At 38.3% G+C, this 26,550-nt stretch overlaps 1 protein-coding gene across 2 annotated transcripts; it reads left to right on the top strand.

Annotated features, from left to right (window-relative positions):
• The first annotated feature begins 21,106 nt into the window (after positions 1-21,106).
• Positions 21,107-25,193, top strand: LOC107802217 (phosphatidylinositol:ceramide inositolphosphotransferase 1-like). 2 transcript variants are annotated; one of them, XM_016625672.2, is made up of 12 exons: positions 21,107-21,625; positions 21,702-21,791; positions 22,561-22,647; positions 22,739-22,807; positions 23,161-23,241; positions 23,412-23,483; positions 23,585-23,645; positions 23,736-23,838; positions 24,292-24,387; positions 24,474-24,520; positions 24,658-24,770; positions 24,861-25,193. In XM_016625672.2, the coding sequence occupies exons 1-12, from the start codon at positions 21,593-21,595 to the stop codon at positions 24,939-24,941; spliced, it is 933 nt and encodes a 310-aa protein (XP_016481158.1). In that variant the 5' UTR covers positions 21,107-21,592; the 3' UTR covers positions 24,942-25,193. The 2 variants fall into 2 exon arrangements, with proteins under 2 accessions (XP_016481158.1, XP_016481159.1); XM_016625673.2 differs by having other exon boundaries at positions 24,658-24,744; positions 24,861-25,000.
• Positions 25,194-26,550: the final 1,357 nt, after the last annotated feature.

The following is a 26,550-nucleotide window of genomic DNA, read 5'->3' as shown; positions in this document are numbered from 1 at the left end:
GTAAATTATATCCGTTATTTAATTACATTATTTGATATATATCGTAAATTGTTAATGAGAGATAGTAAAAGATGAAAATCTCATATGCTTATTTCTGTTTAAATTAATTAATTGTTAAAATAAAATTATTCATCCTCTCGAATTTATCTTATAATAAATATACTCTCATTCCGGAGGTACATAAGAAAATGTCCTCCTTTCTTATGGAGCGGGCCAAATGCCTCAGCAGGATAGATGCATCTATGGATCGTGCCGCACGTCCCTCGGCAGTGTACACGACACTCTGGATCGGGCCGAACGACCTCGGCAGAAATCGTGCTTAATAATAATAATTACACAATACTTTGATAGTTTATTTCAGCTTGTGAAGCTAATTGAAATTTGAAAATTATTGAAATTTAAAGAATTTAATTATCTCAGCTTGTTAAGGAATTACTGTTATTCCTGTAAATGAGGCTAATTGATAAATTGGAAATTTATTGGAATTGAAGGAATTTAATTACTTATGCTAGTTCAATAAAATTATTGTTAACTCTGTGAATCACGTTGATATAATTATTTCTATTTTCATAATTATTTAATATTATTGACCCATAGTGAGTGTCAAAGTCGGTCATCTCGTCTCTACCTCTTCGAGATTAGGCTTGATACTTACTGGGTACACGTTGTTTTCGTACTCATGCTGCACTTGCTGCACATTTTATTGTGCAGGTACATATTTGTCTAGCGGTCTTGTGGGCGCAGAGGTGTGGTTAATAATTGTGGGGACATATGTGAACTGCATTATGTATTACGATCCGCAGCCAACAGAGTCTCGTTCAGAAATATTATATTTTCCTGTCTAATTTGTATTCTGGACAGATGTTGTATTTTATTTTTAATTCCTTAGTAAATGCTCATGCACTTGTGACACCAGGTTTTGGGATGATTATGGGTTGCACTGTATTGGAAATTTTTAAAGATATTATTACGTATTTTGTAAACTTCATCTTCTGCTATTTAATTGAGGGGAACAACTATGACTTCAAAAATATTAAAATGAGAATTTATTTAGTATTTATTATTGGCTTGTCTGACAGCGGTGTCCGGCGCCATCACGACCTTTATGGATTTTGGGTCATGACAACCTTGTAGTCCCAAATCATAAATAAATTTACAATATCTCATTTCCTTATCTCACCGCTGGAGCCTTCACAATTTATTTTAAAGAAAATATTTTTTCCGAAATAGCATCTCAGCATCATCATCTCTGCTACCTATATCGTCTGGACATGAGCGATCTTGACTAGCCAACACTCAGCCCCATACCAATTACTAATAATTAGTCAATTACTAGATTAAAATGGGTGAACAGGTTACTTTTTGCAAATTAGTGTCAAATTAGATATTGTTAAGGAAAATGGCTAGAGTTGAAATTTGAATTAGAGGAAAAGGAAGAAAAGGGATCCACTTTTTAATTTTTAGATCAACTTGGGCCCAAAGTCCAGCAGCCCAGTCTCACCAAAGCCTGTTTGTGACCCCGTCCAAGAACCCCATCCCTTCAGAAGGCCCAAATGACGTAATTTTCACTCCAAACTATGTCGTTTTGCCAACAACACCCTTTTAATAAAACAAACTCCTAAAAATCCAATCTTTATACTCCTCCCTTAATTCCCTCAAACCCTCTGCCTAATTTGGAATCCAGGACGTCTGGAAATCGTCGCCGCCCTCCGCCTCATCTCCACCGGCGGCGCTGCCCATCTCCGTCGCCGAAATTCCCAACCGCTTCAAATTTTCACCAAATGATCCCCATTCTCCAGTCATCCCTAATCTATCATCATCTTCCCCAAAAGCCCCGCCAAACTCGCCAAATGAACCTCTCCTAATGAGCGCCATCATTTCTTGATAGTTTGGGAATATTGCGGAGCGGCCGAAATCTGGTCAAAATCCATTTGACGGGCCAGTTTTCATTCAAAACCTTCACACCTTCACGATTTCTGATCAATGAAGCATTTATCTAATTTAATATTTTTGATTGAATACTCATAGATCAGAAGTCTTTGGTATGAAGGTACAAGTCTATCGGGGTTCTCAATCTAGTTTGTCCAAAATTAGTTACTTTGTTCTGGTTAGTCTTAGTTTGCCCGCATAATAACTTATTGATTAATGCTTAGGATAAGTACTTAATCCAATATTTGCATGATTAATTAATTACTTGCTTTGATTAATTAAGGTTTCGATTGCACTTGAGTTTGTTTGTTTGCTTTGAATAATTAGACTACGGTTTGGTTTTGGTATAAGATATGGGCATGCTAGCCAAAGACCCAAGCAACCTCTAGTAGTCAAATGCAATTTACAAGAACTTAGAGGGTTTAAGTGGAGAGTTCAATTGGAGAAAATAATTGTGTAACCGCGTTTGAAGCTTCTAGAAGGTAAAAAAAGAGACTTATCAGCCAATTAAAAGATAAAACAGGTCTGAATTTGAAGGGGCAAAGAAATAAAAACAGAAAGTAAGAGGAGCTAAAAGAAAAGGAAATAATAGAACAACTATACAAAATCTGTTATAAAAGATGCCTTCACCTCACACATTCACAGAGATTCACCCATTTCTACTCCTCTCACACTCACGCATCTGCACACACACTTTCCCTCAGTTAAAGCCAACTTTCAAAAATTCAACAATATTAGAAACTATATCTAGAAAACCAAAAAAAAAAAAAAGAGTAAAGTTCTGGAAAAATAAGACAAAGGAAGAACAATAGAGTTTTGTAGATTACTTTGGATTCAAATAATTCAAAGCCAAAACTGTAGTTGCTTGCTGTTGGTTTGAAGTGATCTTCCCCCAGTTTTCCTGGGTTTCGAGCTTTTATTCATCTGATTTGAGACTGTTTCTGCTGTTTCATCACTGCTGAATTTCATCTTCTCAATTTTTCTGTTGCTCTCCTTGCTACTATGTATGTTCTGCTCGTTTGTAATTAGTTTATTGGACTTGTAAATGGAAATGTTGAATTGTTCATATCGAGTCTATGCTTAACCTCATGATTTCAGCCATGTATCATCATAAAATCTCCTTTTATTTGTTTTTGTTTGCCCACAACTGATCCTGTTTGCTATGCTTTGAGTTAAAACTAAGTTGGAGCTATGTATTGATTAATATGAATGCTACTAAACAGTAAATCTGAAATCTGATTTATTCAATTAAGTTAATGCTTGATCTATTAGATTTAGCATGTTTAGTCTTAAAATCTATTTGAATTTCTTTCTCTTGATTAATGTTGATGCCATGAACGTGTTTTGGTTATTTGTTCAAACTGTTCAGTAGCATTTGAGTAAGTTAACACCTGTTGTTGACAGTAATTCATCTCCTAAAACTATGATTCGCACTTGAATTGATCTCACATGTTTAAGCTAATTCTAATTATTGTTTATCTATTAATTAATGCTAATTGCTTCCCTGTAAATCGAAGATCTGTTTGAAAAGTTGAACGCATGCGATTCAGTGAAAACCATTTTCACGAAAGCTATTGGAAATGGAGTACAAATGTGGATTTGTATTGATAAGATTTTGTCATTCATTTTATGATTAGCAGTATGTATGTTCAATTTTAAATTCATTTATTCATGTAATTGAATGAATCGACTACCAGGATTTGTTTGCAAAATGATCGATTCTATGTTGCTGGGTTCACTTCCAGTAGCCTAAATTCTTAAGTCGAATTTCAGAAAGTTGAATTTGATGTTACTGCAAAAATGTAATTGGGCTTGTGTACGTGTATGAAACTCTAGAGTCTATTGGACTCTACAATTGTGTGGCCCAATAGTTTCAGGTCCATAAAGGACCTTCTAGGATTTTTGAAAGGCCAGACCATTTTCAAGGCAACGTTTTAGGCCTTAATTTGAACCCATGTGTACTCTACATGATTTATTGGAACTTTAACACGAGTAGTGAAATCAAACATAACCCGTAATGCCTTTGCTCAACCGCCAGTTGTATAGATTCAAATAATCCAAAAGGGGAATCACCATCAAATCAATGATCATGCTACTATTAGCTAACACAGATCCGACTAGTAATTTAATAGTTCTAGTACCACATTTTCTCTTAAATTCCCTTACCTGTTGATCTTCACGAATGACCTAAATTTTGGATTAACTATAGGTGCGATTAATAATGAATCATCGTGACTATGGATACGATTCTCGTGGCATATTCATGATACGTAATTTCAAATTTAAGTACACGCCTGCGTGACTCGAACAAACTTCAAAGTAATAATAAAAATAAACATGTCGTAAATTGTAAGTGTGTTTTATGTGGCGCGATTTGCGGTGTGTATAAAAAAACGACAAATGTACGACATCGTAACTTGTTCAAATAAATTTCATAAATACTTAAAAATGGTTAAAAATATATTATTTAAAAGCGGTAAAAGAGTACAAATGCACAATAGGTATAAAATATGTAATAATCGGATAGTTAATCTAGGTGTAATTGTAAAGCGGTCGTGCTAAAATTACGGAATTCGGGAGTGCCTCACACCTTCTCCCGAATTAACAGAATTCCTTACCCGGTCTTCTATTTTTCGCAGACTTTAACAGAGTCAAAATTTTCTTGATTTGGGATTCAAAATAAATGGTGACTTGGGATACCGTAATAATTATTTCAAGTGACGACTCTTTAAAAATAAATAAATAATCTCATTTCAATAATGTCACTTAAAGTGGAAAAACTCATTTCACCGAAAAAAGGAGGTGTGACAAGTTATATTCTCTTATTTTTCATTACATTTCTCTCTCTTCTTTAACCGTTACACTTATTTTATTCACTTAATTAATCATTATGAAACTAATACTATGTTTTCCTTTTATTTTATTTATTATATATATATATATATATATATATATATATATATATATATATATATTTGCTATAACTTTTTAGAGGAATTATGTGTATAACTTCCTGCTTAAACTCGAAATTCTATTTAGTTCGTTGTTCAAATCAGATTTGGTTTCAATTTGTAATGAGATCTGGTTTCATGTATTTGAAAATCATTAATGTGGATATAATTAATTATATTAAAATTATGTTGTGGATATAATAAATTATATTAAAATTATACAATCAAAATTTTTGGGGAGTTTATTTAGAGTGAATCATATTAAAATTGCACGGTGGGTATAAAAATTATATTAAAATTTATACTGTGGATATCATAAATTTTATAAAAGTTATATTATGAATATAATAAATTATACTGAAATTATATTGTGATATAATAAATTATACTCAAATATACTAAAATTTATTATGGTACTCGTTGGAATTTATCTATGGTCCTATGGGGGTGAATCGAATCATACTGATATTATACTAATAGATATAAAAAAACTATATTAAAATCAAAATTATGTTGTGGATTATAGTTAAATATGCTGAAATTATATTTGTGGTACTTGTTGGGAATTATCTATGGTCCTATGGAGAGTGAATCATACTGAAATTATAATATGGGTTTTAAAATATATTAAAAGTATTTTGAAATTATGCTGTTGAAATGATTGGAGAATTTATTTTGCTCAAAATGCATTATTATTGTCCTATAATTTTGGAATGAATTTCTTAGGCCGGGAAACAACGAGATTTCCGCATAAAAATAGATGAATTTATTTTAGGTGGATGTGCTATGTAGGAGTAGAAGGTAAGTCTTCTTTGGCATTTAATATCAACTGCCATGAAAAATTAATGCTTTAGATTTTTGTTAAACGTGATTATCGGTCCAAATTGATAGCTTTCTGTTGGGATGTAATTATGCATTTATCATGTATGTAAAGTACCTATTGTTGCTAGGATTATGACAAATTTTCTTAAATTTTGTCTGATTATGTTTTTTTAACTTAATTGGGATAGCAATGGACATGAAGTTACTGCACTTCGAACTAGAGAGACTATTGTTACTACCAAAAATTTGAGTTGGGCCTTGCTGAAGCCAATTTGGGCTACCAAAGTACAGCTGCATAGCCTAGGAAATTAAACATTCAGGGGTAGGGGTGGCAAACGGGCGGGTTGGGTCGGATATGGGGTCAAATTGAATAATGTAAAAGGCAAATAAATTATTCGGCCCAACTCATATTTAATACAGATAGAAAATGAGTTAATCGCCAGATAATACAGATATTCATATTATCCGTGGCTTCTTGAATATGATTACTTTTGGGAGAATTCCTAGTCTCCCAAATTTGAGAAACCCTAATTTGAGTCTTTACAGATGTAAAAGTTAAACCCATTAGTTATCCATTATCTATTGGCTATCCATTTTCCAAGTGGATAATATGGTTCTTGTCCATATTTGACCCATTTTGGAAAAATTCATTATCCAACCCATTTTTAGTGGATAATATGGATGAATAACATGACAAGTGTACATATAGACATTCTCAGGGATACTACTTAGAGATTAGTCAGTACTTATTTTGTTCTGAAATTTTAAATTAAAAATTTTAACTTTAGGATAATTTAGGACATTTTTGTCCCAAAAATTTGAACTGAAATTCAGGATACGCTGACCAATTCCTAAATAGCAATCATTTAGAATGGTTATCTGGTGTCATTTATACATGGATAACTCTTTTTTTAATCTACTTCTCCGCTCCTACTTATGGGCTACATATTACCATATTAACCCGTAATTACAATGAAAGGGGCCAATTCTGAAACCTGTTTCAGGTGCTTAGAGGCACCAAATTACCTTTAAAATGGATGGTTTTAATTTTTTGATCTTCGGTTGCTCCATGGCCGAACCTTTAAGGTCAAAAGTTAAATGTGTTGCTCATGAAGTAAGCAAAGGCCAACACTTGCTAAACTTCAAGGCCATTCTTGGGAAAAGCGGGATAAAAAAATCAAGATCACTACTTCCAAGGCCATTCATGCAAATCACTGGCGTAGAGGAGCAACCGAGGACATCAGAAAGTATTTGCTCTGAAAAAAGGTAAAAATAGCACGGGCTAGCCAGTTTTCGGACTGATAATTCAAAAATAGCCACAGTTTACAAAATTAATAAAAAAATAGCCACTATTTTACTGTAACACGGACCGGTCCAGCATAATATACTGAAAATTAGTGCACCTATGTATGAACTTCCAGTATATTATGCTGGAACTCTAACACGCGGAAAATTCCAGCATAATATACTGCAGATTGGAGCATCTGTGTATGAGTGTAACGACCCGGCCGGTCGTTTTGAGTGTATTAGCCCCGATCCCCTATTTACTGTTTCTCCGTACCTTTTTCTGCTTATATCACTTACCAGGAGATTTCGTTTTTTTCCTGGAGTATTTTGGGATACTTAGTCCCTAAATGAAGGCTTAAGTTTTAGGATTTTGACCGTAGTCGGAACTGTGTGAAGACGACTCTGGAATGGAGTTTTGTCGGTTCCTTAGCTCCGTTGGGTGATTTTGGACTTAGAAGCGTGTCTGGATTGTGTTTTAGAGGTCTGTAGCTCATTTAGGCTTGAAATGACGAAAGTCGAATTTTTGGAGTTTTGGACCGGTAGTGAAAATTTTAATATCGGGGTCAGAATCTAATTTAGAAAGTTGGAGTAGGTCCGTAATTTAGAATATAATTTGTGTACAAAATTTGAGGTCAATCGGACGTGATTTGATAGGTTTCGGCATCAGTTGTAAAAGTTTAAAGTTTCAAGTTCATTAAGTTTGAATCGGAGGGTGATTCGTATTTTTAGCATTGTTTGATGTGATTAAGGGCTCGACTAAGTTTGTATGGTATTTTAGGACTTGTTGGTATGTTTGGTTGAGGTCCCGGGGGCCTCGGGTGTGTTTTAGATGCTTAACGGATTGAATTTGGACTTAGGCTAGTTGCTGAAGATTTTCTGGTTTCTGGTGTTTTCGCACCTGCGGAAGGGAGACCGCAGGTGCGGGATCGCATGTGCGAAGGAGGATCCGCAGATGCGTCCAAGAAGGAGATGGGCAGAAACCGCAGGTGCGAAGATTTTCCCGCACCTGCGAGAGTCGCAGATGCGGGCAGCTGGGCATAGGTACGAGGGGAAGCCTGGGGTGTGATGCATTTCCGCACCTGCGATAGTCACAGATGCGGTTGCATAGCTGCAGGAGCAGAGCCTGGGATTCTAAGTGGAATCCGCACCTGCGATGATATTTCCGCAGGTGCGGCATCGCAGATGCGATAGAGAGTCCGCATATGCGAGACTTCTGGACAGAACACCTAAATGCAAAGGTTCGCGATATTTGCTCATTTTCAACATTTTGAGCTCGGGTTTGGTGATTTCTTGAGAGAATTTTGAGGGGTTTCTTGAGGTATGTCCCTTGTACTTATTTTTGATCAATAATCTTGCTTCCCCATTTATTTTCCCACCTAGTTAGTGTGTATTTAAGGTGAAAATTGGGAGTTGGAGGCTAGGGATTTGAAAAGTTTGATTTTGGGTTTTGAGTAGTCATTTGAGGTCAGATTTTGATAAATTTGGTATGGTTGGACTCTTGAGTGAATGGGCTTTCGAATTTTATAATTTTTGCCTGATTTCGAGACGTGGGCCCGGGTCGACTTTTTCGGGCGAATTTTGGATTTTTTGGTAAAGTATTAATTTCATTAATTTGATGAGCCTATTATAGTTGTATTTATGATATGCAATTGTTTTTGGCTAGGTTTGGTCCATTCGGAGTCAGATATTCATGGAAAATGTATTGTTACCGATTGATTGAGCTTGATTCGAGGTAAGTGGCTTGCCTAACCTTATGTGGAGGAAACTCCCCTTAGGATTTAATACTTTTTTTGATATATGAGTATCGTGTACGTGAGGTGACGAGTGCGTACACGGGCTATTGTTGCAAAACTTCGTTTTGCATTAAGTAAAATACTTGTCTTCCTTTAACTGAGCTACACTAGCATATGAATTTATCCTGTTTAGTCTAGAATAACATGTCTACGTGTCTTAATTGCTTATGTGAACTCTGTACAGCATGCTTAGTAAAATTTTCTACCTTTTTCCTTGACTGGTACTTAGTCTAAATCGTAAGATTTCGTGATGTAGTTGTATTTCTATAGTTTGATCTGCATATTTACTTTGGGACTACAGAACGGTATTCCGATAGATCCCCCTTGTACTGCATATTTACTTTGGGACTGTGGAACGGTATTCCGGGAGATCCCCCTGTACTGCATATTTACTTTGGGACTACGAAATGGTAGTTCGGGAGATCCCCATGTACTGCATATTTACTTTGGAACTACGAAACGGTATTTCGGGAGATCCCTCCTGCACATTTACGTTTGGGACTGCGAGACGGTATCTCGGGAGATCCCCTGTTGTTATTTCAGTGTACTGAGCTATTGACTTGATATGATTCCATTCTTTGTTAAATTTTAGTACTTATTTTACTTCAATATTTCATTCTGTCTTAGTTTATTTTATATATACCAGTAGGGCCCTGACCTGATCTCGTCACTACTCGACCGAGGTTAGGCTTGGCACTTACTGGGTACCGTTGTGGTGTACTCATGCTACTCTTATGCACATATTTTGTGCGCAAATCCCGGTACTTCTTATTAGCCCCGCTACTAGCTGAGAGTGCTTGTTGTTGTACGGAGACTTCAAGGTATATCTGTCGTGTCCGCAGACCTCGGAGTCCCCCTCTATTCCCTCCTATGTCATTTACCTTCCTTACTTCTGTTATTAGACTTTGGTGTATAGAGATACTAGTTTTCTTCTGTAGCTTGTGACTTATGATGTTCTGGGTTTTGGGATTTATGTATATTTTTGAAAAGTTGATTATTGTACATGCTAGGCGGCATAGTACACAGTTATGTTGTTACTTCTACAGTTAGTTGTTAAATTTATGTTTTCATTTCATTATTTCGCAAATGTTAGGCTTACCTAGTCGTAGAGACTAGGTGCCATCACGACGTCATACGGAGGAGAAATTTAGATCATGACAAGTTGGTATCAGAGCTCTAGGCTCATAGGTGTCGTGAGTCACAAGCAAGTTTAGTAGAGTCTCGCGGATCGGTACAAAGACCTCTGTATTTATCTTCGGGAGGCTATGGAACTGTTAGGAAAAATTTCACTTCTTTGATTTCTTGTCGTGCAAAATTATTGACTTCGAAATTCTAAACTTCTGTATTATATTCTCTCACAGATGGTGATGACACGTACATGCGGATCTGATGACCAGGAACCCGTGCCCCCTGCTAGAGCCGCGAGAGGCCGGGGCCGGGGTAGAGGCCGAGGACGTCCACGTGGTGCAGCCAAGGCACCCGCATGAGCTGCTACAGAGGAGCCCCCAGTAGCTCCAACTGGATGGCAGACACCCAAGGCACCTGTTTCTGCACTAGCCCTCTAGGAGACTCTAGCCCAGTTTATGAGCATGTTCAGCACCTTAACTCGGGCTGGATTGATTCCATTTGCTCCTGCCACATTTCAGGCTGGGGGAGGAGCACAGACTCCCGTCGCCGGTACTCCAGAGCAGCGGGTTCAGGTCGACTAGGTCCCGGAGATTATACCAATGCAGTCAGTAGCTCCAGCTCAGCCAGAGGTTAGGGCAGCAGCTTCTGAGGTGGAGCAGCTTAGACTTGAGAGGTACAAGAAGTACCACCCACCTACCTTCAGCGGATTGGCTACAGATCATGCTCACGGTTTTCTGGAGGAGTGTCATCGTATTCTCCGTGCTATGGGTGTAGCGGAGATGAGCGGGGTTTCTTTTACTACATTCCAGCTTATAGGAGAAGCCTATCAGTGGTGGCGTGCTTATGAGCTGAGTAGTCTGGATGAGGCAGTTTCACTTACATGGACTCAGTTCTCGGACATGTTTTTGAGAAAGTATGTCTCTCAGAGCCTCAAGGACTCATGGCGTGCAGAGTTTGAGCAGCTGCGCCAGTGATCTATGACTGTGTCAGAGTATGCAGTCAGTTTTAGTGATTTGGATCGACATGCACCGACCTTGGTTACCACAGTTTGAGAGAGGGTTCGACAGTTTATTGAGAGACTCCAGCCCAGCATCCAGATTAGTATGGCCAGGGAGTTGGAGATGGATATTTCTTATCAGCAGGTTATGAGTATTGCAAGGAGATTGGAGTACATGCTTGCCCGAGATAGAGAGGAGAGAGAGGCCAAGAGGTCTCGAGAGACTAGTTATTATTATGGAGCTCGTGCCCCAGCATCTCGCCATGGTAGGGGTCATATGAGCTGCCCCGTTCATTCAGCTCTTCCAGCCGCCAGCGGTGTTCCAGTTCCATCTAGACCCCAGGAGCCTTATTATGCACCGCCAGTATCTAGTGTGCCTCCTGCACGGGGTGTTCCTAGCAGCCAGTCCAACAGACCTGGCCCGAGCCAGTCACAGCAGCCACGCCCTCCCAGAGCTTGTTTTGAGTGTGGCGACACTCGCCATATGGTAAGGGATTGCCCTAGGATTTGGAGGGGTGCACCTCCACAGTCTTCTCAGTCATAGCGTGCTCCACCGGGTCCTCAGGCTATGATTACAGCACTAGCTACCACCCCACCTGCTCAGCCAACACGATGTGGAGGTCGAGGAGGTAGAGGTCGCACTAGAGGGGAGGCCAGGCCAGATATTATGCCTTTCCTGCTCGTACAGAGGCAGTTGCTTCTGATTCTGTCATTACAAGTATTGTTCTAATCTGTCATAGAGATGCGTCGGTATTATTTGACCTAGGCTCTACTTATTCCTCTGTGTCCTCTTATTTTGCCCCGTATTTAGGCGTATCTCGGGATTCTTTGAGTTTCCCTGTTATTGTGTCTACTCCTATGGTAGATTCTCTTATTATGGACCGCGTGTATCGGTCGTGTTTGATTGCTCTTAGTGGTTTTAAGACCAGAGCCGATTTATTATTGCTCAGCATGGTGGACTTTGATATTATTTTGGGCATGGACTGGTTGACGCCCCATTATGCTATTCTTGATTGTCACGCCAAAACTATGATGCTGGCTATGCTAGGTTTACCACGATTAGAGTGGAGAAGTACCTTAGAGTATACTCCCAGCAGAGTTATTTCATTTCTTAAAGCTCAACGAATGGTTGAGAATGGGTATGACGTGTATCTAGCTTATGTGAGAGATGTTAGTATTGAAACCTCTACAGTTGAGTCAGTCCCAGTAGTGAGGGATTTTCCAGATGTATTTCTAGCTGATCTTCCAGGCATGCCGCCTGACAGAGATATTGATTTTGTCATTGATTTGTTGCCGGGCACTCAGCCCATCTCTATTCCTCCATATCGTATGGATCCTCCTGAATTAAAAGAGTTGAAATAGCAGTTCCAGGAGTTTTTTAATAAGGGCTTCATTCGGCCCAGTGTGTCACCTTGGGGTGCTCCTGTCTTATTTGTGAAGAAGAAGGATGGTTCTATGCAGATGTGTATTGATTACCGCCAGTTGAACAAAGTCATAGTGAAGAACATGTATCCATTGCCTCGTATTGATGACTTATTCGATCAGTTACAGGGTGCCAGAGTATTTTCCAAGATTGACTTACGTTCAGGATATCATCAGTTGAAGATTCGGGAGCCAGATATCTCGAAGACTGCTTTCAGGACCAGATAGGGTCACTATGAGTTTCTTGTTATGTCTTTTGGGCTGACCAATGCCCAATGACTTTTATGCACTTGATGCACAATGTGTTCCGGCCTTATCTTGACTAATTCGTCATTGTGTTTATTGACGACATTCTGGTGTACTCTCGGACTCAGGAAGATCATGAGCAGCACCTGAGGACTGTGCTTCAGACCTTGAGAGAAAAGAAGTTATATGCAAAATTTTCAAAGTGTGAGTTTTGGCTAGACTCAGTGGCATTCTTGGGTCATATAGTATCGAGTGATGGGATCCAGGTGGATCCGAAGAAGATTGAAGCAGTGCAGAGTTGGCCCAGACCGTCCTCAGCTACGGAGATTCGGAGTTTTCTTGGTTTGGCGGGATATTACCGTCGGTTCGTTGAGGGATTCTCATCTTTGCAGTACCTATGACCAGGCTGACCCAGAAGGGTGCTCCGTTCAGGTGGACAAAGGAATGTGAGGAGAGCTTTCGGAAGCTCAAGAAAGCTTTGACTACAGCCCCAATATTGGTATTGCCTACAGGCTCGGGGTCTTATACTGTATATTGTGATGCGTCACGAGTTGGCCTCGGTGCGGTGTTGATGCAGGACCGTAGGGTGATTGCCTACACGTCCAGACAGCTGAAGGTGCATGAAAAGAACTATCATGTCCACGACCTTGAGCTAGCAGTCATTGTTCATGTCTTAAAGATTTGGAGGCACTATTTGTACGGTGTCCTTTGTGAGATCTATACCGATCACCGGAGTTTGCAGCATCTGTTCAAGCAGAAGGATCTTAATTTGCGTCAGAGGAGGTGGTTAGAGCTGCTTAAGGATTATGACATCACCATTTTATACCATCCTAGGAAGGCCAATGTGGTGGTCGATGCTTTGAGTCGTCGGGCAGAGAGTTTGGGAAGTTTAGCATATCTACCAGCAGCAGAGAGGCCATTGGCATTGGATGTTCAGGCCTTAGCCAACCAGTTTGTGATATTGGATATTTCTGAGCCGAGTCGAGTATTGGCTTGTGTGGTCTCTCGGTCTTCTCTTTATGATCGTATCAGGGAGCGTCGGTATGATGACCCCCATCTGCTTGTCCTTAAGGACACGGTTCAGCACGGTGATGCTAAGGAGGTCACTATTGGGGATGATGGTGCATTGAGGATGGAGGGCAGGCTATGTGTGCCTACTGTGGACGGTTTGCATGAGTTGATTCTCAAGGAGGCTCACAGCTCGCGATACTCCATTCATCCGGGTGCGCGAAGATGTATTAAGACCTGAGGCAACATTATTGGTGGAGGAGGATGAAGAAGGACATAGTAGAGTATGCGGCTAGATGTCTAAATTGCCAGCAGGTGAAGTATGAGCATCAGCTAACGGGTGGGTTGTTTCAGAAGATAGAGATTCCGGAATGGAAATGAGAGCGGTTCACTATGGACTTGGTTGTTAGACTCGCACGGACTCAATGGAAGTTTGATGCTGTTTGGGTGATTGCAGATAGGCTGACCAAGTCAGTTCATTTCATTCCTGTGATGACTACCTATTCTTCCGAGCAGCTAGCTCGAATTTACATCCGCAAGATCGTTAGGCTTCATGGCGTACCAGTATCTATCATCTCTGACCGGGCTAGGCCAGATTATGGGGTATGGACTTAGTTCAGGATGCCTTGGAAAAGGTTAAGGTGATTCATGATAGACTTTGCACAGCCCAGTCCAGACAGAAGAGTTACACAGATCGAAAGGTTCGCAATGTTACATTCATGGTTGGAGAGCGGGTCTTGCTCCGGGTTTCGCCTATGAAGGACGTTATGAGATTTGGAAAGAAAGGCAAGCTGATCCTAAGGTTTATTGGTTCTTTTGAGGTGTTGTGGCATGTTGGGGGGGTTGCTTATGAGCTTGCCTTACCTCCCAGCCTAGCATGAGTTCATCCGGTATTTCATGTTTTGATGCTCCGGAAGTATCACGTTGATCCGGCAAATGTATTGGATTTCAGCTCAGTCCAGTTGGACAAGGATCTATCTTATGTTGAGGAGCCAATGGCTATTTTAGATAGGCAGGTCAGAAAGCTAAGGTCAAAGAACATTGCCTCCGTGAAGTTTCAGTGGAGAGGTTATCCGGTCAAGGAGGCGATTTGGGAGACCGAGCAGGATATGCGCATCAGTTATTCTCATCTTTTTACCACTTCAAGTATGTCTCTATGCTCGTTTGAGGACGAACGATTATTTTAAGAGGGGGAAGATGTAACGACCAGGATATGGTCGTTTTGAGTATATTAGCCCCGATCCCCTATTTACTGTTTCTCCCGTACCTTTTTCTTCTTATGTGACTTGCCGGAAGGTTTCGTTTTGGTTTCTGGAGTGTTTTGGGACACTTAGTCCTAAATGGAGGCTTAAGTCTTAGGATTTTGACCGTAGTTGGAACTGTATGAAGACGACTCCGGGACGGAGTTTTGTCGGTTCCGTTAGCTCCATTGGGTGATTTTGGACTTAGAAGTGTGTGCGAATTGTATTTTGGAGGTCTGTAGCTCATTTAGGCTTGAAATGGCGAAAGTCAAATTTTTGGAGTTTTGGACCGGTAGTGGAAATTTTTATATCGGGGTCGGAATCCAATTTTGGAAGTTGGAGTAGGTTTGTAATGTCGAATATGACTTGTGTGTTAAATTTGATGTCAATCAGACGTGGTTTGATAGGTTTCAGCATCTATTATAGAAACTTAAAGTTTCAAGTTCAATAAGTTTGAATGAGAGGGTGATTCGTGTTTTTAGCGTTGTTTGATGTGATTTGAGGGCTCGACTAAGTTTGTATGGTATTTTAGGACTTGTTGGTATGTTTGGTTGAGGTTCCGGGGGCCTCGAGTGTGTTTCGGATGCTTAACAGATTGAATTTGGACTTAGGCTAGTCGCTGAAGATTTTCTGGTTTCTGGTGTTTTCGCACCTGCGGAGGGGAGACCGCAGGTGCGAGATCGCATGTGCGAAGGAGGAACCGCAGATGCGTCCAAGAAGGAGCTGGACAGGAACCACAAGTGCGAAGATTTTCCCGCACCTGCGAGAGTCGCAAATGCGGGCAGTTGGGCGCAGGTGCGAGGGAAAGCCGCAGGTGCGATGCATTTCTGCACCTGCGATAGTCGCAAATGCGGTTGCATAGCCGCAGGAGCGGACCCTGGGATTCTAAGTGGAATCCGCACCTGCGATGGTATTTACGCAGGTGCGGCATCGCAGATGCGACAGAGAGTCCGCAGGTGCGAAACTTCTGGACTAAACACTTAAATGCAAAGGTTCGCGATTTTTGCTCATTTTCAATATTTTGAGCTCGGGTTTGGCGATTTCTTGAGAGCAGTTTTGAAAGGTTTCTTGAGGTAAGTCCCTTGTGCTTATTTTTGATCAATAATCTTGCCTCCCCATTTATTTTCCCACCTAGCTAGTATGTATTTAAGGTGAAAATTGGGAGTTGGAGGCTAGGGATTTGAAGAGTTTAATTGGGGTTTTGAGTAGTCATTTGAGGTCGGATTTTGATAAATTTGGTATGGTTGGACTCGTGAGTGAATGAGCTTTCAGATTTTATAATTTTTGCTCGATTCCGAGATGTGGGCCTGGGTCGACTTTTTAGGGCGAATTTCGGAACTTTTGTTAAAGTATTGATTTCATTAATTTGATGAGCCTATTATAGTTGTATTTATGATATGCAATTATTTTTGGCAAGGTTTGGGCCATTCAAAGTTAGATATTCGTGAAAAAGGTATTATTACCGATTGATTGAGCTTGGTTCGAGGTAAATGACTTACCTAACCTTGTGTGGGGGAACTCCCCTTAGGATTTGGTAGGGGGAACTCCCCTTAGGATTTGGTACTGTTTTTGATATATGAGCGTCGTGTATGTGAGGTGACGAGTGCGTACACGGGCTATTGTTGCAAAACTCCGTTTTTCATTAAGTAAAATACTTGTCTTCCTTTAACTGAGCTACACTAGCATATGAATTTATCCTGTTTAGTCTAGAATAGCATGTCTACGTGTCTTAATTGCTTATGTGAACTCTCTGCAGCATGCTTGGTGAAATTTTCTCCCTCTTTCCTTGACTAGTACTTAGTCTAAATCGTAAGATTTTGTGATGCAGTTGTATTTTTATGGTTTGCTTTGCATATTTACTTTGGAACTATGGAACGGTATTCTGGTAGATCCTCCGCGCTGCATATTTACTTTGGAACTACGGAACGGTATTCCGGGAGATCCCCCTGTACTGCATATTTACTTTGGGACTACGGAACGGTATTCCGGGAGATCCCCATGTACTGCATATTTACTTTGGGACTACGGAACGATATTTTGGGAGATCCCCATGTACTGCATATTTACTTTGGGACTACGGAACGGTATTCCGGGAGATCCCCTTGTACTGCATGTACTGAGCTATTGACTTGCTATGATTCCATTCTTTGTTAAATTTTAATACTTATTTTACTGCAATATTTCATTCTGTCTTAGTTTATTTTATATATACCAGTAGGGCCCTGATCTGATCTCGTCACTACTCGACCAAAATTAGACTTGGCACTTACTGGGTACCGTTGTGGTGTACTCATGCTACTCTTCTGTACATATTTTGTGCGCAAATCCAGATACTTCTTATGAGCCCCGCTACTAGCTGAGAGTGCTTGTTGTTGTACAGAGATTTCAAGGTATATCTGGCGCGTCCGCAGACCTCGGAGTCCCCATCTATTCCCTTTTATGTCATTTACCTTCCTTACTTCTGTTATTAGATTCTGGTGTATAGAGATACTAGTTTCCTTCTGTAACTTGTGACTTATGATGTTCCGGGTTTTGGAATTTTTGTGTATTTTTGAATAGTTGGTTATTGTACATGCAGGAGGCATGGTGCCCAGTTATGTTGTTACTGCTACAGTTAGTTGTTAAATTTATGTTTTCATTTCATTATTCCGCAAATGTTAGGCTTACCTAGTCGTAGAGACTAGGTGCCGTCACGACGTCATACAAAGGGAAAATTTGGGTCGTGACAATGAGCTTCCAGCATATTATGCTGGACCGGTATATTATACTGGAATATTTTTCGGATTTTGAATAGTGTTTTCGTTCAGAGTTATCTTTACATGAAAAGTGACTAAATTTCGATTACTTTTGAAACTATGACTATTTTTCAATTATCACTTGTAAATCTTGCTATTTTTGAATTTATCCCCTGAAAAAGGAGTTCTCAATTACTAGAAAAAAAAATGTTAGTAATAATAAAGGAAGTTTTCTATATGCGTATTTTTCAACTGTTACATGTTGCCTTCTACTCCCTTTTTCATATTAGTATTAGTATTAGTACGAGTGCTTTTCCTATGGCACACGATATGCCATAAACTAATTGCATTACGATTGTAGTTTTTCCTCAGAATTTGATGTTTAAAGTATAACTTAATTGCGTCCTTTTGGTACAGGATATACTACGAAAGAAACCAACAATTTTGGTTTCATCAAAATTCTGGTTACCCAAAACAAAAATGGGGTACCAAACAGTAATTGTTAACCGAACAGTAAAATTGATTTATTGCTTATTGATATCGGGTTATCGAGATAAAGGTTGGTGAACAGATTGAAATTTTATAATTAATGACTTAATAATTTGGGGGCAGATTACTCACTTTTCTTATCGGATAAACCGTTAACCCGTTAAATATTTTTATATTTACACCTTTACCCCTATGTATATTAAGTACTACTTGAAACCATAAATCCCTAATTTCTCAATTCAACACTAGCAATAGTCGTCTCCCTCGTATTTGTTTGTGCATTAGTTAGCTAACTTGTTTTCCTCGTAAAAAATATTTTTTCTTTCAATTGAGTTGTCAATTTTTTTTAATCCATAGCACATACTTATTTACTCTCCCTTGTATCGGATATTGCATGTCACATGGATTTGAACATACAGGAGTATATAAATAAATTTAGATCACAATTTTCCCTTATCTCTAGTTTTCAACTTCTTTTTTATTGTCCGTTTGATTTAGCCGATAAATCGCCCGATAATCACTAATCTGATACCAATTTGCTTGATGTATTATTGGTTGGCTAGCAGATTACTCCATTTATAAATTGGTAACCGATAAGTCAAACCGTTAAATGTAAATATACTCCCGATAAGCGCCCCTAGAAATGGGAGTGGGAAAATGTGAAATAACAGAGATTTCTTCTCAAAGGAATCGGCCAGTTAGTTGTTTTTTCTCCTCACCATTTCGTGAATACTGAAGTACTCTTTCCTCTGCTTCATTTTTTCTGGCAAACTGCAGACTCATAATGGGTCCATAGAGCCAAATAATGGAGAAAATAAAGAAGATTTTTATATAGCAAGTCAAGCAGATAGGCCAAGGCAATATTCTATAGGTACATCAAAAATGATACATCTCCATCTAACTTCCAAATTAAAGTGGCCACAAGTACTGAAATTAGGGTCAGAGCTAGGAGGAGTATATAGCAGAGCTCTAAGGCTTAATTTGTTTATGTATCAAATGGTTAAAGTTGCTTTTGGAGAAAATCAAAATGAATTAAAGGAGGATACTTCCACTTTTGCCTTATTATATCAGTAGGGTACTTTCTTGTCATATACAATTTGGCTCTTTTTTCTTGGGAAGTTGGAAGCAAATATTCCTGTGCACCCTTGTTGTAATGCCAAGATCATATTATAGAATTATGAGGGTGTTTTTTTGGTATAGTAATGAATATGTTATCAAGGTAGGGAGGTTTTTTTCATAAATGGGCGAATCTGAATAAGTGAGGCCAAGTGGTGATCTATGCAGAAGGAAGGGGTGGCACGCGGGTCGCTCCGATAAAATTTCATATTAATATTGATGTTCCACTGATATTTCATATAAAAAAGGGTATATAATCAAAGCGTGACATCTTGAGTAACAAAGTTAAAATAGGTGTCACGGTTAAAGTGCTTCCTGCCGGGCCCTAGACCCAGGATCTTCTCTCCTCTCTCACAGACTTTTTAACAAAGCTTATTTTGCTTTTCCTTGTTCCCTCTTTTTCATATTTTTGTTTCCTTCTCTTTCTCTTAATTTCTTATTTTCATCTTTGTATTCTCTTTATACAATCCCGAAAAATGTAGATTATAAAAGTATATTTATTTTTGTTTTCCTTTTCTAAATCTCGATTTTGAAATTTCAGTATGCTTTTAATCATTTTTCTTTTGATCTATTTATTGTTATTTTTTCCTTGAACAACAACAACAACAATCCAGTATAATCCCACCAGTGAGGTTTGAGGAGGGTAGTGTGTACGCAGACCTTACCCCTACCATGGGTAGAAAGGCTGTTTTCGATAGACCCTCAGCTCCCTCCTTCCAAGAACTCCCCACCTTGCTCGTGGGGTGACTCGAACTCACAACCTCTTATTTTTTCCTTGAAAGACCTTCATTTTTAGTTTAGTTATCACGGTGTATTTATGTACTAAAACATCTTATAAAGTGAACCGAATTAATTGAAAAATGGATCGAACCGAATCGAGTTAATTCAAAATTGAACGAACTAGCCAAATGTACATCATAATTCGACCTCCTTGACTAGATGTAAGTTTACATTAAAGATAATGACATCCGTAACTATTAAATCCTGAATTCGTTTATGAATTGGGCAATAGTTTTGGATAACAAATTTTTAAACTAACAACAGAAATATGAAATCAAGGTAGGGAGCATCGTTCTCATAAATGGAATATATATAGTGTGAATCTGAATTAGTGGAATCATGAGTTTCGCATAGCAAATTTTTAAACCAACAAAAAAACTACCTTTCTCTGTAATTTTGCAATATTACAAAATTTTGCTTTTGCTTAGTGGGACGGTGCATTACACCAATCGTATTAAAGAGTGAAAGATTATGGCATATGCCATATGAATGGACAATAATTAAGGCTTTAACCCCATCACCCATTGCTTAAAAGTGATTCTTCAAATAATTTATTCCCAAAAAGAAAAAACTTATTCCAATGTCCCTATCTGTGTTAGTGAGTTTATGCTGTTTGGATTATGGATAAAATTTCCCCAAGGATTTCGTATTTTTTATTTCAAAACTCAAAATTTCAAAAAGAGCAAAATTGTCGAAAAAAGATAAGAAGGTACTCCTCCTGGGATATTGAGCCGGGAGACTCGTGACTTCGGATTCTGCAAAATCGCTACAAAAAATTAATTAATGTTGTCAAAGGCGGACCTACCCTTTAACTTGAAATATATATATATATATATATATATATATATATATATAATAAATAAATAATATATTTTTGCTTATAAATAATTTAATTTTAAATTTTAAATTTTAAATTTTATAGTCCCATAAAAGTTATGGCCTCATGTTTTTTTTTTTTTTTTTTTTAACTCTTTTAGCTTGTAAGACCAAACATTTCAAAAGTTTTTCTTTCCGTCTACTGGACTGCTTTTTTTTCCTCGGTTTAGGGAGTAACTATTATGTGAAGTACTTAGAAAATCTTGACAAATATATAGAATATGTAATAAAAATGAATATAGGATGTCCTTTTCAGGAATCTCTCATTTCGTCCTCTTTTGCTAACTCGCGCGGCGATTTTCATATACAATTTACCTCTTTCTCAAAAGCTGTGTTTATTTTTAGCAATCGTCTCTCCGTGTTCAACTCGTTAGCAGACATCGGAGACAAATCAAACTCAACAAAAGGAGAGAGAAACTTAGAGAGAGAAGAAAGAAAAATCACACATATTAAAAGTAGCATTTACCAGTTTCTACACACACACACAAAAGGAAATCAATCTACCAGGAGAAAGACCTTTCCTGTTAGACTGATTTTCCTTCAACTTTTCCACAGCTTTGACCATTTGTTTCTTATTCAAATTTTCCCCTTGTAATTTAATTCCCTCTCCAAAACCCAATTTGGCAAATTGGTTTGTTTTTTGAGTTTAGCCTTTGAATTGAATTTTATTAAGATGAAGGGTTTAATGTGGGTTTAGGATGAATGATATTGACATTCAAAGTTGGTTTATGATGTAATACAAAAGCGGTGGTTACATTAAAAAAAAGAAAAGATGTCGCTTTATATTGGTCGTCAGGCTTCCAAGGTTCGTCTTTTAGGTGTTTAAATTTTCTTAATTTGCTATTTGAAGATAAGGAATTTATCGGTTTTCTTTTTTGCAGCTGTGGAAGAGAATTTGTTCGGAGACAACAACGGAGATCAAGCTTCTTACTGAAAATTGGAAATATATTCTTGGTGGCTTAATATTCCAGGTTTTTAATTTGTTCTTCCTTTTCTTATTAACCTCCTTTTTTTGTTGTACAGAATAAAAGCACTCGGGAAAAAAGTCTTCTTTCTGGGTGTTTTGGTTGAAAAGCAGTTTTAATCAAAAGTTGATCTTTTTTTTGTTAAAAAAGGTCTTGTTCAATATTTTGAACCAAATGGGACAAGTTTTAACCTTTTGGGCATGGGAAAAGGACAATTATTGTTAATGGGTGTATGTTGGTTTTAGTTTCACTTTGTGGAGAGTTGATATTTAGCTTAACGGGGCAAAAGTGTTCATCCATAATGGTGTAATTATAATTACTTTAATATTTTTTTAACCGTGGTGTCTGGGCCGGCCGGCTTGGGCGCATATACCTGCTACCTCCCCCAAAGGTGTAATTGTTAGTATTTACTTTATGATGAGTTGATTTGCCTAAATATTGAGGTGAATACAATTTTTCCTTTAGTTTTTCTTTTTGATAAAGATTAAAGCATAGCTTATGTAGTGGTGACTTGCATTAGTAGCAAAGTATGGTAGTTGTAGTTCAGGTTGAGGGGCGACGAGAGGCTTAGGATCCTTCAAATTTGTTGCGTATAGAATGATGGCCTTTGTGACTTACGTTTCTTAAGTACACATTTTACTGCAGTTGAGAAGTGGTGTTGGCCACTGATTAATGTATCATTTCCTTTTTCTAATGCTTTTCTTAATTTGTTTTGGTGCTGATCTTAGTGTGTTTTTGATACATGAGTGTGAAATCTTTCTGTTCTTTTCTTAAGTACATCCACGGACTTGCTGCTCGAGGGGTTCATTACATACATCGGCCTGGACCAACTCTTCAGGATGCCGGCTTCTTTCTTCTTCCGGTTGGTTTTATTGGTTGTTTTTCTACATTTCTCCACTATTTTGGAAGAGGTGTATTGATTATTTTTCTTTTCTTTACTTGTAAATTTCCAGGAGCTTGGTTCAGACAAAGCTTACATAAGTGAAACTGTATTCACCACCATTTTTTTATCTTTTGTCTTGGTGAGTTGGTGTTCATATAAATCTTTCCATCATCAGTTAACGCTGAGTCTCTTTGCTCCCTCTTTTTGTTAATTACATTCTTTTTGCTTTTAAATTTGATGTATTCTGTTTCTCATTCATTATAGTTTGTGGGTAAATAAAGACCGTCTAGGCATTCATAAATCGTAAGCATACTTGAATATGTTCAAGGCTAACTGTTAGGCCAAGCTAACTTTAGGTTCGAAAAATAGGGAAAACCTGGATGTTAGACTCTAAAGCTTATAATGTGGTATTAACATTTACAGTTTATTTATTTACCTATGAAGTGAATTTTGTATGTTCCTGATCTAATTATTGCTCATCTTTTGCTGTAGTGGACATTCTATCCTTTCATTTTCAAGACCAAAAAGATCTATACGGTTCTGATATGGTGCAGGGTCCTGGCATTCTTAGTTGTAAGTACCTTCTTTTCTAGTCTTTTACCTTCCTTTTGTTTCATAAGTCAATTTTCAATTAGAGTAGTTTTGTTAAATCTATCTTCTTTTCTAGTCTTTTACCTTCCTTCAGGGAGAATCTCGTTCGATCCAATCTATCTTCTAATTTGTTAAATAATTGTTTGCTACAGGCTTGTCAATTTCTCCGGATCATAACATTCTACTCTACACAGCTTCCTGGTCCAAATTATCATTGTCGTGAGGTAGTCCAATTGATGATTTATTGGTTAGCATTTTGTCTAGTGTTGTCTATGCACTGTCTATGCACCGTGCATCACCTTACAGTTTATTTTGCAATTTCTAGGGTTCAAAGCTTGCTACACTTCCTCGGCCTAATAGTGTATTAGAAGTTCTACTAATTAATTGTGAGTAGCACTCACGTTTACGCACATATCATTTTGGGTTTTGGGTTATAACATTCTTTGACTTTGGTGCTTGCATGATTTTTATGGCAGTTCCCAGGGGTGTACTTTATGGTTGTGGTGATTTGATATTTTCTTCGCATATGATATTCTCTCTAGTCTTTGTGCGGATGTATCATAAATATGGCACACGAAGGTAATTAATATATATCTGCTTTAACATAATACTTTGTTTTTACTTTTGGTGAATGCAACTCTGCAAGTGATATTATGGATGATGGTGGGTATAGAGTTGATTGTAGTTTTACTAGACGGACAAGTGAAACAATGCGATGATGTCCCACTTCCCTCACTTCTCCTTTCTTTTCTTTCAATCTTCAACCTGGAAGATGAGATTTGCTGATTGTGCACATCAGGATTTTTTTCCATATAATTTGTTTTTTTTCCTTTTATTTTACGTTAAAGAAATTGTTTACTTAGGCTTATTATTTATATTTTTAAGTTGAATTTGGCACTTTTTTTTCCCCTTCTTCTGTATTTCTTTGTTTTTCCTTTAATTTGATCTTCTCAAGAAGAAAAGAATGGCTGTATATTAAGTGTTCCCAGCACATCCGGAACTTGTTAGTGATTGTTTGATTTTATTCTGCAGGTTTATAAAGCAATGTGCTTGGTTAGCTGTTATTGCTCAGAGCTTTTTGATTGTTGCATCACGTAAACATTACACAGTTGACGTTATTGTGGCATGGTGAGTCAAGTTTTGGGCTTGAGGTTCTGTTTTGCAAATTTGTTGGCAAATATCTGGCTTAATTGAGCTATACTGATTTTCTACAGGTACACTGTTAATCTAGTAGTATTCTTCATTGACAAAAAGTTACCAGGTTAGCATTTGATCTGAACTTCCTTGCAAACAGGTTGTTTGTGCTGGTTTTATTATTCCCTCGTCCTTTTCCTCCTGTTATTAATACTCAAACGAGAAGGGCAAAAGAAAAGTTGAAGCATGAGCTGTTTGTTGCAGAATTGCCGGACCGTACTAGTGCAGCCTTGTTGCTACCGTTAAGCAAGGATAGCAAGACTAAAGAAGAGAATCACAAACTTCTGAACGGTAATTCTGGTGATCCTGCAGACTGGGTATGGAGATTTACCCGTTTCCATTTTCCAGTTAGGTATCTTTAGTAACTAATGAAATTACTCTGACATTGTTTTCTGCATTGTTTATAGAGGCCTAGAACCCAAATCAACGGGAAGATCATGGAAGATGGTAATGCGGTTCATGTTGAAGCAGCGATGAATGGTGTATAGACGATAGAATGCAGACAGCTCAACTAGCTGAACCAGGTTTAAGCACTACTGCTCGATGTCATTACAAGGTCGGGTCTGAGCGTGGTGTTCTTCCAAGTTCAATAGTTTTGGTCCGTAGAGTAGGATGCAAAGTCTAGAGGGTTATGCTTTGAATGCCTCCGTGGTCCCTATGCTTAAATTTAATGGCTTCAATGTATCATGGAATTCCATTTTTGTTCCCTTGTTAATGCCATTATTCTCTAATTGTGCTCACCAAAGTCTTAGTAAAGGGAAGCATTATGCACTAAGCTCCCGCTATGCGCGAGGTTCGGGGAAGGGCCGGACCACAAGAGTTTATTGTACACAGCCTTACTCTGTATTTCCGTAAGAGGTTGTTTCCACGGCTCGAATCCGTGATCTCCTGGTCACATGACAACAACTTTACCAGTTACGCCAAGACCCCCTTCGCTCACCAAAGTCTTAGTACACTTATTTATTTCCATTAAGGTTGAAAACAAGGGGCAAGAACTGCAAAATATGCAACAAATGAGTTGCAGCAACTTTGCAGTGCTGGTAACATGGGATGTACAGAGCATGTGATGATCCTTTATGAAAGAGCCAACAGTGGCAGGTGTTGGGAGTGTATTAATAATAGATCCAATTAAATGCTAGAGTATCTTGGCTCAAGAACCACGTATTCCTTTTGCTCATTGTCAAGATCTTTATGTATGGCCTATTTTGCCTGTTTACTTAAAGGTGCATTGCACAGATAAAAGATAGAGATTGCACCTAAATAGCACATGCCTGCTCCTTCCTTTGGGGCACACATCCATTGCCTTTCTCCTACGACAAGTGTGTGTTATCTCATCTCTCTGACGCCTGAAGTACAATTTACTGTTCTAACTCAGATCGTCATCTCTTTTTGTTGATAAAGAACAATCACAGATTAGCCATGTGCCACTATTGGTCCCTGTTTCCTTCTTAAAAATGTGAAAATTGACGTATATTTAATACGAAAAACAGCGCTGAAACAAGAATTAGAAGAAAACTGAGACAGGAATATTAGATCACAAATGTAGGAGAGATTGTTGAGACAGGAATATTAGATCACAAATTGAGACAAGTAAGAGTTGGACGGGTTGGACTATGATTCAAATTTTAGCCTATCTTGACTCAGTCCAAGTAATTTTTGGGTTGGTCATTGACCTACCAATTTATTGATTCAACCCATTTTGACCCTTCCATAAGCAGTCCAACCCGTCCATTTGATACCTCTATCTTGTAGGGCTGTTTATCGGGCAGATTGGGCGGTTAATTACTAACGGTTTGGCTTAACGGTTATCGGCTTTTAAATGTATTAATTCGCTAGCCACCCGATAAGATATCGGGCGGATTGGTATCGGTTTAGTTCTTATCGGGCGGTTATCGGGCGGTTTATCGGCCTAATTCAATCTATATTAAGTGCATTAATTGTTTGTTGACCGCCTAGCATACAAATTCAGAATAGGAAATTACACATTGAGTCCAGACATACATGTCTGTTAACGCCTACATAAGAATGATGTAGTGTGTCATGTGGTGTAGAGTGAAAAAAGCAGAACACATTGTAGTCTACATTACATCCCAAAGC

The sequence above is a fragment of the Nicotiana tabacum genome, chromosome 24 (genome assembly GCF_000715075.1).
Source record: "Nicotiana tabacum cultivar K326 chromosome 24, ASM71507v2, whole genome shotgun sequence".
Classification (NCBI taxonomy): domain Eukaryota; kingdom Viridiplantae; phylum Streptophyta; class Magnoliopsida; order Solanales; family Solanaceae; genus Nicotiana; species Nicotiana tabacum.
Note: the sequence above shows the minus strand (reverse complement) of the source record. Positions and strands in the feature narration are given on the sequence as shown.

Coding starts and splice junctions, on each gene's coding strand:
- LOC107802217 (XM_016625672.2), top strand. CDS start 21,593: ATGTCGCTTTATATTGGTCGTCAGGCTTCCAAG. Junction 24,388..24,473: donor GTTGACGTTATTGTGGCATG/GTGAGTCAAGTT, acceptor GATTTTCTACAG/GTACACTGTTAATCTAGTAG. Junction 24,771..24,860: donor CTGGTGATCCTGCAGACTGG/GTATGGAGATTT, acceptor CATTGTTTATAG/AGGCCTAGAACCCAAATCAA.